At 43.4% G+C, this 15144-nt stretch overlaps 1 protein-coding gene across 1 annotated transcript in view; it reads left to right on the forward strand.

The window, feature by feature from the left end:
- The window catches only part of LOC113435328 (calcium/calmodulin-dependent protein kinase type IV-like), a 63284-nt gene extending 48886 nt beyond the window's left edge, over positions 1–14398 (forward strand). Inside the window, exons 7-11 of the mRNA XM_026699086.2 lie at positions 137–211; positions 1442–1517; positions 5189–5315; positions 7471–7623; positions 9817–14398. Coding sequence (XP_026554871.2) covers positions 137–211; positions 1442–1517; positions 5189–5315; positions 7471–7623; positions 9817–10113 — 728 coding nt within the window. The 3' untranslated portion in view covers positions 10114–14398. The remainder of the gene's footprint in view (positions 1–136; positions 212–1441; positions 1518–5188; positions 5316–7470; positions 7624–9816) is intronic.
- Positions 14399–15144: the final 746 nt, after the last annotated feature.

Below are 15144 nucleotides of genomic sequence, written 5' to 3' on the forward strand. Positions count from 1 at the left end.
CTGATGATGTTACCTAGCTTGGTATTGAACCATCAGCAAGAAAACAACCAAGCTCAGACAGCACCAAGGATCACGTAGTTTAATCCTGATCTACAAAGATTCTCTCTTACACACAGCAATCTTTGTATTCTCCCAGGTGATTTCGGTTTATCTAAAATTGTGGATGAGCAGGATACAATGAAAACTGTATGTGGCACACCAGGATACTGTGGTGAGTATGTGATGGAAAGCAATGGGGAACTCTGTCCAGGTTATGGAGGGACTGGTTCAAAAGGATCTTTTGCAGGCATACTATATCTGGGTTGTAAAAATCCAGATGTCCACTAGATGCCACAAAATAGAACAGTTCTTTCTCTCTACTGCTACAGTGGTCATGTGAAGATTTGCAACTCAGATCTGATGGTTTTTTTCAGCTTAGTAACCAGTGTTATTCTCTCCTAAAAATTGTTTTTTGCCACTGTTGCCAAACCAGTATGTAAATGATAGGAAGTGTCATCTGATTTAGACATACCGGACATACCAGAAGTGCAGATATGGGCCCGTTTTTCGGCCTCCCGAGGCTGCAGAGGCTTCCCTTGAGACCCCGGGAGGGCGAAAATGGCCTCCCCCGGACTCGAGTCCCTCCAGAGGCTGAAAACGGGCACTTCCAGTATTTCCAGAAGGCCCGTTTTTTAGCCTCCCGAGGCTGCAGAAGGCTTCCTTCAAGCCTCTGGGAGGGCGAAAACGGGTTCAAACATCAGCTAGGAGGCGCCCGCATGTGCAGTGCAGGTAAGTGTTTTGTGCACACATGTGCAGGAGGGATGGGGCGCATTGCATTATGAGTGCCAGCACATGCATGTGCTTTCAGCCATACCACAACAAAAAGGTTTGCCATCACTGTTCTATTCTATTCTGTTCTATTCTATTCTATTCTATTCTATTCTATTCTATTCTATTCCATTCCATTCCATTCCATTCTATTGGATAACTGCAAACATTCAGGCAACCACTAGATGGCAACAGAGATAATTTTATGGAGCTTTTCTACCATCTAGTGGTCATCTGGTTTTAGTATCCTCCCTTTACCACCTATTCTGACTCAAATAAAAAGGCTTTTGGGCAGATAATTTGGGCTACAGGTATGTTTAGGCTTTATCCGTTCTGTTTCAAAGGGCCACCAGGGGAGAATGGGCAAACAATAACATGCCACTCTCTTCTCCTTCCTCATGAGTTTGCAAAAGTGGAAGTGATAGCAAGTGTCAGGTTGGAAAACAGCCAAGAAAATTGCCCGTCATCCGTGAAGGAGTGTGAGTTTTCACCGTTTATGCTTAGGGGAATGAGCAGGGAAGAGAGTCATAGCGGGAGGAGGTAGGGGAATGGAAGCCAAGATATGTCTACCAATTCCTCTCTCTCTCTCTCTTTCTCAATTCTATCTTTTGTTTATTTTTTTAAATACCTTCAGCACCCGAAATTCTCCATGGCTCACCATATGGCCCTGAGGTGGATATGTGGTCTGTAGGCGTCATAACGTACATTTTGTGAGTAATGCTAAAATACTTTAACACAAAACTCCTGTCTGCTGTGATTTGCTCACTCACACTGTTCCTTTCAAGCATGGCCCAGCAAACAAGCGTGATGTGAAATATCCTGGATTTTGTTTTGTGTTGTTGTTATTGTTTTTGGAGGAGGGGGTTAATTCTCACCCACCCATAATTTCTGCTGTTCTTTGCTTTCAATTTAAAAACAGGTGAGATCCTTTCAGCCACCACTCTCTCTCTTGTTTATTTATCTCTGCCAAATAAAATCATGAAATTTTTCTGACTTCCCCCACATACACACACAAACACACACACACTGCCAGGCATGCTGTTTTCTCTTTTATTTGCTTTCGGTGCATTATAAAGAATAGGCAAAAGTATAAGACTGTCAAGAGGGAGGTTGTTTCAGATCACAGGTTGTTCTGGTAAAAAACACCCTTTCCTATTCTCGCCCACAAAACTTCAATCAGAGTACAGGTAATCCTCAACTTATAACTTCCCTCAAAACGACGTTATAGAGCACTGCATACCAGAACTAGACACAAGGACAGTTTTTCCCCAAAAGCCATCACTCTGCTAATCAAATAATTCCCTCAACACTGTTCAACTACTACAAAGTCTGCACTACTATCACTGTTAATGTTCTCATCGCTCCTTATCACCCATCCCCTCCCATTTGTGACTGTATGACTGTAACTTTGTCGCTTGTATTCGTACGATTTATATTGACTGTTTCCTAGTATGATTGGATTGCTTATTGTACCCTATGACTATTATTAAGTGTTGTACCTGATGATTCTTGATGAATGTATCTTTTCTTTTTATGTATACTGAGAGTATTGCACCAAGACTAATTCCTTGTGTGTCCAACAGGGGTGGGATGCTACCGGTTCTGCCCAGTTCTAAAGAACCGGTAGCTCTGAAGAGCAGCAGACACTGAACCAGTTCGGTGTTTGCTTCTGTTTTGGCCCACCTGCCCGCCCGGGCTCTTACCTGTCCTTTATTTCCTGCTTTTTCAACCTCAGCTGCTTTGCACGGCACAGCTGAGGTTGAAAAAGCAGGAAAAAAGAGGCTTTTCAAACATTGTGCACCTGCGCACAGCACTTTTCAGCTGTTCGGGCGGCATAGCTTAAGGGTTTTTTACACGCGCGCATGTGTGCAAAACATGCATGCACACGTAAAACATAGTCACCGAATTAGTAGTACCACCGGTTGAATCCCACCCTGGTGTCCAACCACACCTGGCCAACAAAGAATTCTATTCTATTCTATTTGTTTAGTGACCATTTAAATTTACGACACTGAAAAAAGGTGACTTATGACTGTTGCGACCCTATGGTTACATTATCAAAATTCAGGCACTTGGCAACTGACATGTTCTTACGACAGTTGCAGTATCTCTGAATCGTGTGATCACCATTTGTAACCTTCCCAAGCTGGCTTCTGACCAGCAAAGTCAAGGGGGGAAGCTGGATTCGCTGAACGACTGCATGATTCACTTAACAATTGTGGCAACAAATAAAAAAGGTTGTAAAAAGGAGCATGACTCGCTTAACTCCTGCCTTGCTGAGCAACAGAAATGTTGGGTTCCGATGTGGTCATAAGTCAAGGACTAACTATACACCACTCTCTTCCTTTAAGCTGCCCTGCAAACAGCATATATGGGCGGCACCACCTGCTGGCCGATTGATGATACAATTTTATGCCATACTGTTTTTGCCAGCAGAAAGACTGATGAACAGCCCAGAGCCATGGAAGAACATCCTTGCATCCTAACTGCTGCGCGAGGCTAATAAATCTGTTGCTAACAGGTTTCTAGTTGAACTGTTGTTTCTTTTACCTATAAAACGGCAGTTGGTCCCGTAACTCCGATGCCCTAAGGATCACCTCCTTCAGCTAAGAATCAATAGCCCAATGAGAACATTTCCGGAAAAAATGCTTTATAATTCTCCAATACCATGAAGTTAGGGGCACTGAGGCCAGCAGGAAATGTTTCTCTGTAATGAGAAGCTAAATTAACCTCAACCTCATTTCAGGAGCATATTAAATCAGAGCTCTTGCAGAAGTCTTTTAAAATGTATTTTATTGAAGGAACACCCTATCTGTGTTTATAATATTGTGAGCTATGGTTTTTAACTTCTGTAATTCGGTTATCGTGGATAACTCCTCTGCCTGTATTTTTCAGGGCCTTTTTTCTACCTTTGCTGAGAGTTGTTTGATCATAGTGGCATGGGTCAAAACACAAACAAACCCTTAACACTGTACAGGTAGTCCTCGACTTACAGCAGTTCATTTAGTGACCGTTCAAAGTTACAATGGCAATGAAAAAAGTGACTTCTGATTGTTTTTCATAGTTACGACCTTTGCAGCGTCCCCACAATCACGTGATCAAAATTCAAATGCTTGGCAACTGTTTCCAACTTACGACCGTTGCTGTGTCCCAAGGTCATGTCACCCCCTTTTGCTACCTTCTAGCCCGCAAAGTCAGTGGGGAAGACAGGTTCACTTAACAACCGGATTACTAACTTATCAATGCAGCAATTCACTTAAACAATCGGATTACTAACCTATGAGCTGCAGTGTTTCACTTAACAACCGAGGCAAGAAAATGGGGCAAAACTCACTTAACAAATGTCTTACTCAAACAACAGAAATTCTGGGCTCATTTGTGGTCGTAAGCTGAGGACTACCTGTATATTGAGGGCAACGTATGCTAAAAAGAGTCTCAGTTTTACTTTGCAACGTAACTGCAGGCCCTACAGTGCCTCAGGGATGAGGTGGGAGAAGGAAGCAGTGAACAGGAATGCAACAGAGGCGGAAAGGAAGACCCAGTTAATGAAGCACTTTCCTCCCCCATTAATTGATTGAGTGATTGATTGATTCGGTTTCAAGGCTTCCTGACTCAATAACAGTGTGACTAACAAATAAAAAGCAAAAGAAAATGAACTAGATTAAGAAGAAAAAGGAAGTTAGCTAAATCCCCAAGTAACCAATTTCAGGTAATCCTTGACTTATGACCATAAATGAGGCCAGAGGTCACCAGGAGATTGAGTTCTTGTTGTCAGCATTCCAACTAACTAACTCCAAGCCAATAAACTCCAAGACAAATAATTCCTCAAAGTTCCATTTTATTAGAGTTGTCATATTGGCGCATCTGGGAAAACCCAAATCTGAGAGTTCTGGGTTTTCCCTTCCCAAAAGAGAAATCCAAGATCCATCCCCTGTACCCATCAGTCCATCACATGGCCCAATGAAATTGTCCCAACTGGAGACATCCTCCCAGTCATTCCCCTCCAGGTGCAGGGCCACATGTCCTTGACTCTCAGAAAGAATGTTGTTGTGTCTAGTCTTCTGCCCCACTATGAAATCCCTCCTCCCAAATTCCCAGGCGCTGAATGTGGCAGCCTCAAAGCTTCCAAGTAAAAATGGCTTCCAAGGCTGGCACTAGTCCTGCCTTCATCATGAAAGCTAGCTGGATGACTTCAGGCCAATCACTTTCTTTCAACCTATCCCACCTTACAGGGTTGTTGTGGAGAAAATAGGAGGAGGAAGGCGTGTTGGATATGTTTGCCACCTTCAGTTATTTGTAAAAACAATGAAGGCAGAATATACATAAATAAATCAAATCCCCAAATTATAGACATCTGTTTCTTCCATTTTTTTCCCCCTAGGCTATGTGGCTTTGAGCCCTTTTTTGACCCAAGAGGAGATCAGTACATGTACAGCCGGATTTTAAATTGTGACTATGAGTTTGTCTCTCCTTGGTGGGATGAAGTGTCCCTCAATGCCAAGGACCTGGTGAGTTCCTGTATTTTGAGCACTGCCCTGGCGGCTGATTGGCCCCGTCTGCATCTGCTTGTTCTGGCATGCATTAGGAAGCCTTAATGGCACGATTAAAGTGCACTATCGCGGGCTAACTCTGCTCATAACCTGGAGTTCGATCCTGATGGGGCTCAAGGTTGACTCAGCCTTCCATCTTTCCTAAGTGAGTAAAATGAGGATCCTGATTGTTGGCAAACTGTAAATAATGCTCTGCATCAGGGGTGCAGCGTTATGGCCCCTTTATGACTTGTGGACTTCAACTCCCAGAATTCCTGAGCCAGTCATGAGTTCAATCCTGATGGGACTCAAGGTTGACTCAGCCTTCCTTCTTTCCGAAGTGAGTAAAATGAGGATCCTGATTGTTGGGGGCAATATGCAAATAATGCTCTGCATCAGGGTTGGAACAATGGCCCCTTTATGACTTGTGGACTTCAACTCCCAGAATTCCTGAGCCAGCCATGCTGGTTCAGGAATTCTGGGAGCTGAAGTCTACAAGTCATAAAGGGGCCATAGTTCCACACCTCTGCTCTCCATGGTAAACCAACCAGTGATGTAATATATGGGGTGGTATATAAGCCTAAATGCTATGAAAGGTTGAACTCATCTTCCTCAGGCACCATGTCCCCTCAAACATCATCTTGCAAATGAAAGTACTAGGCTCACCTTCCATTCTTCTGTAGAGATATGCTTGGATCTCACTGGGATTGGAGAGAGCAGTGGGACTCATTACACAACTAATCAACCTCTTCAGGCCCAGAAGGGAGTGGAGTTCACCCTTCTAGCCCTGATGATGTTACCTAGTTTGATAATGAGATGTCTGCAAGAAAACAACCAAGCTCAGAGGGCATCAAAGACCCCACAGTTCAACTCTGAGCTAAACATATTCTCTTCTATTGGTATAAGTGCCTTGACTGGCCAAGTCCACACCATGGCCCCATTTTTGTGGAGAGGACACTTTCCTAATCAATCCCTTCTGCTAGGGCATGATCATTTGGTCTCCAAATATCAAATGTATTCTTAGCTCCAAGGTTGGAGCGTTGTTTCTCCAATATACTAAGAGATAAGACTTGGACTGCACAGCAAGGCCGCCATTTTGATTTTTTCAACATTCCACACACACCCCGGGCAGACACCCTCAATTAGTCCAATGTTATTTATTTATGAACTTGCTGTGCCATCCCTCTCACTATTAAAGATGGAAAACTTACAAAATGATAAAAAAGATCAATATGGTAACAATTTAAATAAGAGCCATGGTGGCTCAGTGGTTAGAATGCAGTATTGCAGGCAAACTCTACCCACTGCCAGGAGTTCTATCCTCACCGGCTCAAAGTTACCTCAGTTTTCCGAGGTTGATAAAATGAGGACAAAGATTGTTGAGGGCATTAAGCTGACTCAGTAAACCGCTTAGAAAGTAACTATGAAGCAGTATATAAAGTGCAGTTTCTATTAACGATTTAATAGAAACTAAAAATGAAGAAGACGGGCAGCATGGGAGTGGGATCCCCTCGGTACCACATCAGCCTCTCCCAGTGCAGAGCACCCCCATTGGGACCACGGATTAGCTAGACTAGTATTGGGGTTCTTCTAGAAGGCCAAGAGGGTGTGGAGGGGTGGCTCTAGAGCAGGGGTGTCAAAGTCGATTTCATTGAGGGCCGCGTTAGGGTTGTGTTTGACCTCAGGGAGCCAGGGTGAGCGTGGCCAGCTCAACATCACTCATTTTGGGGGCAGTTGTGGTGGTCCGACCACTCTGCCAGAGAAAATGGGTTCCCGAGCACCGTTTTCAGCTACAGTGGCCTCCTGCAACCCTCTGCCGGCAAAAACTGAGCTCAGGAGAGCTGCCCGCAGCCCTCCCCTTCTCCGTTTTAACTGGCAGAGGCACCGTGGGCCGGTCCTTTGCTGTTTCCAGGGCAGCCCTACGAGCCAGATCTAAGCACCCCACGGCTGAAATCTGGCCCTCGGGCCTTAAGTTTGACACCCCTGATCTAGAGGCAGAATATTCCAAAGGGCAGGGGCGCCCACAGCAGAAAAGGCTCTGCTCCTGGATCCTGCCCACTGGGGCTACTCTAGGTAGATAGTGCATGTTATGACACTGGAGTTGTCACACTAGATCTGTCTCTGGCCTTTGTAGGTGCAAAAGCTGATTGTCCTGGACCCCCAGAAGAGGCTAACAGTTCATCAAGCCCTCGAGCACCCTTGGGTGACTGGCAAAGCTGCTAAGTTTGCTCACATGGACAGCACCCAGAAGAAACTGCAGGAGTTCAATGCAAGGAGGAAATTAAAGGTAAGATTCTGGAGATTCTGTGCACCTGTCTGGGGGCTGGGAACTGGGGGCCCAAGCTAAGTGGCAGAGGCTCAGAATCCGGGTGCAAGGCAAGCCATCCCAAAGTAGCATAGGGCAGAATGCCTGCAAGGGCAGGTCAAAATCCAGTACAAGTAGGCCTTGACTTGTAACCATTCGGTCAAAGTTACGTTGGACCTACTTTGGGCTACTTGCTGTACAACCCAAATGCAAAGTTCTGAGAATGACACACCCACACCATGGTCACATGACAATTTCGGACAACACAACCACATTTACAGCGATTTGCAGCGTCCCGTGGTCCTATGACTGGCTTTTTTGACGGTTTTGTCGTAAACCAGCACATGCTTTCAACAAAACCATGCCCAAAGCCAGTCATTGGCTTGCTTAACAACCACTGCAAAAAAGTTCATAAAATTGGATCAGAAACATGACCGACCCATTTTACAACCATCCCGACTTACAATCATACAGGATCAGAGTGATGGTTCTCTTCCCTTAATCTTCCCTTTTGCAAGGAGGGTGATTTTTAAACCCAGGGATGACTTTGTCTGAGGTAAATAGAGTGCCTGGAATTTCCCTCTTTTGTGCAGAAAATGTTACGTGTGTGGATTTCTTCTGAGACACAAACACCTGCAGCCAATGGCTGGCGTGGGTGGGTGGGCTCTCTTGCACCTGAAGCCTTATACTGCCTGACAGATGTTTGTAACAGTGATCCAATTGCCGCTATTATTTCTCTTTTTCACATTTTTGTTCCATTGGCACTCAGCCACCTGGGTTTAGTATTAAGAGAACATGGTACCGATGAGAATTAATTAATGTAATTAATTAAAATAAATGTATACAAGCAGTCCTCAGTGACCAACAGTTAATTGGAACCAGGAACTCCATCGCTAAGCAATGCAATCATAAAGCATGATATCTCGTTACCATGCCAACTTACGGTGGCAGTTCCGGCAGTCCCAGTGATGTTGTTAGGTAACTCCCATATAGACCTAGCATCCCATAGTATATGACCTTGAGGGAGCAGGGGAAGAGATGCTGTCTAGGAAACAATCAGATAAAAGAGGGGGTTAATGTTGCTTCAGTTGCTTAATGGTCAGACAAAGAAACTTAGGCAGGACTCGCCCTAATTGAGCAGGCTGTTAAAAGGGATGGCAGGAGGTTTGTAATTTCAGACCTGCAAGAGTAATATGGCAATGTAACCCTACAATTAAGTAGAATTAGCTCACATTTCCTAGTCTGGTTTATCTGGAAGGGTTTTGCAAATCTGAAAATACAAACTTCCCACTGTCACTTTTAAGGGTTTGGTCCATTCGGATGGGTCCTTCCTAACTTTTTTTCCTGGCCATTAAGCTCCTTCTTGTCTGATCATTAGTCACAGTCACAAAGCTACCATTTTCAACCTCCTGTTGGCTTCTCCGTTGACTTTGTTTGCCAGAAGCTGGCAGGGAAAGCAGCAAAGGGTGATCACATGACTGCGGGATGCTCTGATGTCATAATTGCGGGCCAGTTGCTGAGCATCCAAATAGTGAATATGTGACCATGGGGATGCTGCAATGACCATAACAACTAGGAAGATCCTAGTTGAGGGATTAGGGAATCCCTCATTCAGTACCATCATAACTTTAAATAGTTGCTGAATGAATGGGCATTAAATCAGGACTGCTTGTGGGTCCTGCATCTCACAGGGCCAATTCTGGATGACTAGCATAGAATTAAAATTCAGTCAAAACAGCCGCATTTATTTATTTAATTTATATGCTGCTTTTGTTATTTTTACAAATAACTTAAAGTCTAATACTTCTTCTATCACTTAATTTCCACACAACAACCCTGTGATGAAGGTTGGGCTGAGAGAATGATGGCCCAAAGTCCCCCAGCCAGCTTTCATGCCTAAGGTGGGACTAGAACTCACCGTCTCCTGGTGATTGGCCCAAAGTCCCCCAGCCAGATTTCATACTTAAGGCAGGACTAGAACTCACAGTCTTCCGGTTTCTAGCCTAGACCATTAGACCAAACTACAAATAATAATAAACACTGTATATAAACAGTGCCAGCCAAGGAGACTAACAGTCACTGCCAACAACTTCCCTTTTACGGCTCCTTTGATATAATAAACATGTACATTTGAACCAATGTCATTCTTTGTCATGTCATGTCTAATCCATACAGGCTGCCGTGAAAGCCGTGGTGGCATCCAGCCGCCTCGGCAACCACAGCCATCATGAGGGATGCAGAAATGAGCGCCATCAGGATGCTACCAAAGAGGACAGCGCAGCTCCCTCAGCAGAGAGTGACCTCTTTCTCCAAGAAGAGAACCTTTACCAGGAGAAGAAGATGGAGATTGACAAGGAAGAAGCCATGACCATAAACACCCCTTTAGCCAAGGTCGAGAAGCTCGAAGGTTTCCAGAACGAGAGTCCTGTAACCCCGGTGATGATTCTTAATGGCTCCGGCTGCAAAACCTAACTCCACGGAACACTAGCGCATTGCTCTTGTCACCAACTCAAGGAGTATAAAGTCTATCACCATCACCGATAGACCAAATTCTAACAATGACCATCAAAGGCCACCACCTGGATTGAGAGAGCAATTTAAATGGAGGACAACCAAAAGCTAGTTGAAATTAGGAGAAAGTTCTACAGGGACATCTTCTACAACCTGGCATCTTCTGGTTATATGGGATTCCTGCTCCTATCATCTTCAGCCAGGGATGATGGGAGCTATGATCTAATTTTTGGGGAGAGCACCAGACTGGGGAAGGCACTAAGTAGATAGGCAGCTCTCGGCTGAAGAGCCATTTGTCTTGTTTTGCAGAGAAATCCATGTTCTTTCATATCCTTACTGTGTATGTGTGTGTGTGAGAGACTGTGTGTGTGTCTTTGTACACACAAGCATACAACAAAAGGATAAGAATATATGAATTTGTATGGGAGCTAGCTAGTTTAGAAATCAAATGAATACACACACACACACACACACACATATACATAAACCCCCACACTAAAAATTGGATAAATAATATGTATCTACTCTCAATCTTACACGGGAAAAGACCCGAACACACCAAGACCTGCATACCTGTACCCATGAAAATCTACAAAAACATATATATATACACACACACAAACACACACGCACGTGTAATATATTCCAATTTTTATTGTATAAATATTCTTGGTGGCTCCCTAGAAGGCAAAACTATCAGAAGACAGCAGGTTTATTTCTTTTCTATTTGAAATCCCATAGTAATAATTCAGAGAGAAGCAGGAAAAAGGACTTTTCTTCTATTGCTACATCAGATCCTTTTAACTGCAGGCGCCATCTTTGAGTCTGAGGCATTTTCTACACTCAAGAGTATCTGCTCTAAAGCCATTGCCATATTTCCTTTCAACAAATACCTTTGAAACGTGTATACCCAGAAGCATAAGATGCTGCTCTACTAATTCAATGGTTTTTCCAACTGTTTGTGAGCCAGATGGAATACATCAAGGAGCAGCTGCCTCCAGATGCACCCTCCAACCAATAAATAGGTGCTGCCATTGTTGCTTCTCTGAATTATTTTCTTGCTGGTAGGCCCAAATTTTGTCTCCTTCCAAGAGCAAGGTAGCGCAGCAAAATTATCCACCCACAGAGAAATGTGACTTCTCCATACAAAATAGTTCTGGACTTGTCTCCAGTCTGCAGAGCACATTTGAACTATATGATCTCCACAGGATCAAAAATTGGTCCCACTGTTTCCGGCCACCTTGAAGTAGGGATTTCACCAAATATAAATGCTTCACCACTTCCCCAACATTCAGAAAAATAAGAATATTTTGATTCTGCCAGGATGTGATCCAGTGTCATCCACTTCACGTCATTATTCCAGAGAGAATGGCCCTTACTCCTGTGTATATTATGGCCCACAGCTCTTAAAAAAAGAAAATGTCTATTTTAGAGTGACTCAGTTAGCTTCTTGCCTAAAGCAGAACTAAAACTCCCGGTTTCCTAGTTCCAACTTCATGCATTCAACTACTGTTCCAAGCAGGCTCTCCCCTGTAACTTTAACTCCTTAGATTAAGTCTTGCCTTCTAGGCAAACACAGAGTATTTGTCCTCTTTGGGGATTTGAAGAATGCTTTCCAATCTGTTCCTGTCCACACTATCTTCTTCTCCAATCTCAAGATGCACATTTCTTTCAACTGCTCCTTATACCACCTATTTCTATACTTTGTCCCGACTCCTTTGCCCTCCACTAGATCTGGGGTTGAGCTATTCTCCAGAGCATCTGAAGGCAGGACAAGAAGCAACCAATAGAAACTAATCAAGGAGAGAAGCAAGCTGGAACTGAGGAGAAATTTCATCTCAATGAGAACAATTAATCAGTGGAACGTCCTGCCACCAGAAGTTGTGGATGCTCCAACGCTGGAGGTTTTTAAGACGATTGGACAACCCTTTGTCTGGAATTGTGTAGGGTTTCCTTCCTGAGCAGTGGGTTGGACTAGAAGATCTCCAAGGTCCCTTCCAACTCCGTTATTCAGTTCCCAATTTGCTATATCCTTAAAATATCTCACCCCAAAGTGGACTCCAATTTTGGAAGTGGTCTTTTCTGACTTTATTCACAGTATGCAGGGCACCTGAGAAGAGGGTCATCAGAAGAGTATTCATCACCTCAAAGAACTTAAAATATAAGCATCAACTATGCTGGTTTGATAAAACCAAAGGGCCAAAGCGATAAGTGATATTTTTGTTAGCTTGATATGGGCCAACAGCAATCTGAACATGTCGCATTAATTGGAAGAATCAAATGGAGTTTGTGGACACAGATAGCTTTCTTCTTCACTACTCTGCAGAAAACATTTATTTTGCTACTGCAAAAGTCAGAAATGGCAGAACAAGTGACTAAGTTATTGTCTCTCTAGACAACACAATTTTTCAAAAACCATTTGAAAATTGGGATGTATGTGGCAAAACACCAGGACATCAAACCTTCACTGGTGCTAATGGGATGTGGCCTTCTCACTTCCTAAGAGGCACTTTGTTACACATTTGGAAGTCCATGCATCATGTGGTCACAAATAGTTGCATAAGCCCACACAAGGAAACAAAAAAATCTCAAAAGAACAGGTAGCTGGGGATATATAGGGGCTCTGGCAACGGACCAACTCCATAAGGAAGAACTTTCACGAAGGGACCTGACGTGGATGGGGAGCAGATTGTATGTGGCGCTGAGCTGGCAAACCCTGGTGCTGTGACACAACCATGACACTAAGACCACCGGGCCTTTTTGGATTTGTTAAAACTCCCCACTTCATGAAGCGCCAGTTGTGGTGGCCCCTCACGAAAAGAGACATTGAAACTTACGTGGCCAGTTGCCCGGTTGACAAAGTGACCTCTTTTGAGGAACAGGCTGGCATTCCTTTCAGCCTTCAGAAATAAATTGTGTTGAAGTATTCTTGTTAAATCGCAACTCTTTTAGAATTAATTTGCTGGTATTAGTAACGTCTATTATTAACAGATCAATGAGGCTCCAATTTAATGGATGACGATTGCCTTTGGTGCAACAATATGAATTACTAGGGGGCATGTTTCGTTTTGAACATTGCCTTGGTTTCTAATAATAAGCACTAACAACACGATATTTTCGATTGAAATATTGCCAGAAATTCAAGGGCTAGGCTCTGGTTCGAGTCCGTCACTTAACGTTGGACGTAATTTCAAACACGGACTTGAGACAGCTAACCAGAACTCAGAGGATGGAAAAACAGTTTCTGTTCTGCTCCGCAGCTAAAAAATACCAAAACAGCTGAAGAGAGACTTCGATGCTGCCGTCGATGTTGAAATATTTATCCACATTGTACTGCAGGGATGAACTGGGGAACCCTGGAAAACAATCTACATTTTACAATACTCAATTACACTATAAGCAGATGTATGAATGGGAAATTAAAAAGAAGCTAACAATGGAAATTGGACCGGGTGGGGTGGAGGGAACATCCAATAAGTGTATTGATTGAACTTGATTATGTCCAGAACGTTAACAGGGATGCTATAAAAACTGTGATATACTGAACAAGGTAAAATATTACGTTGGATCTAGGGAACTCTATACAGGTAGGACTCAGCTTATGACCACAGTTGGGATCAGGCTGTCCTTCGGTAAGCAATGTCATTGTTAAGTGAGCCATGCCCGATTTGTAACCCTTTTTTTTTTTTTGCCACGGTCATTAAGCAAATCCAGCTTCTTCCATTGACTTGGTTTCTTGGACCCCGCCCCCACACTCCCTCCGAGAAATTTGCAAAAGGCAATGTAAAAATATATATGACAATTGTTCAATGTCTGAATTTTGATCACGTGACAACAGGTATTTAGCAATGGTCGTATGTGTGAGGACCGGTCGTAAGTAAGTTTTTTCAACGCCATCATAATTTTGAATGGTCCTTAAAGGAATGGTCATAAGTTGAGGACTGCCTGTAGTTTCCCTCCAACTCCAGCTTAGGCTAGGGAGGCATTCTCACCACTACCACTACATAAGATTTTTAAAAAACTTGGGTTACCACTGGAAGAAAAGTGTGGTATAAATGTCGTAAATGAAAGATTTTACATGCTATTTACATAGGTTAATAAAAGGTTGGGGAAATACATCACTGAAAAATTGTATGCTTCCTACGAAGACCATAATCCTAAAGGGCTTGTGAATACAATTATGTTTTCAATTAACCAAGATACTGTTTTGTGTTACGTGTTAAAAATAAATACATTAATCCAAGAATCCCGATGAGTGTAAAATTGTGGAAGTGATTTAAGGACACCAGGTGGGGTTTGTTGTGGTGCTTTTTATTAGATTGTTTTTCTTGTTCCTAATTTGCCGGTTCTCCATACTCAAAATTTCTGCTACCGGTTCTCCAGAACTGGTCAGAACCCGCTGAAAACCCGCTCTGCTTCCATCCTTCTGAAGTCGGTGAAATGAGGACACAGATTGTTGGGGCCGATATACTGACTCTAATCCGCTTAGAGAGGGCTGTAAAGCACTACGAAGCGGTATATAAGTCTTAAGTGGTATTGCTATAACAACTGTGGTAAGAAAGCTTGTAAAATGGGGCAGAACTCAACAGCTATGTTAGCAACAAAAATGTGATTGTTAGGCAAGAACTATCTGTTCTAGATCAGGGGTCACCAACCTTTTGATCAGGGACCACCAAACTCATAATTTTAAATCCTGCAGACCAGAGACCCTGGGAAAATCCCCAAAAAGTCTACAGGAAAATTCCCCACCCCATTTTCCTACCAGTCAATCATTCTTTATTTGGGATCGCAGGATACCGTCTCCAGCTCCGTTCTCAGTGGGAGAAAGAGAGATACTTTTGGCTTCATGCAAGGAAAGCAGCAGAAGCAACAGAAGTCTTTCTTTCTCTCCCCCAAACTCCATCAGAAATGAGTCTTTGTGAGACTTGTCATACTTGCACAGCCACTTGGAGCAGGATGCCTTGTAGGGTCCCAAAGACTCATTTCTGGCAG

The sequence above is a fragment of the Pseudonaja textilis genome, chromosome 1, assembly GCF_049901715.1.
Source record: "Pseudonaja textilis isolate UNSWEBS1 chromosome 1, rPseTex1.2, whole genome shotgun sequence".
NCBI classification, from domain to species: domain Eukaryota; kingdom Metazoa; phylum Chordata; class Lepidosauria; order Squamata; family Elapidae; genus Pseudonaja; species Pseudonaja textilis.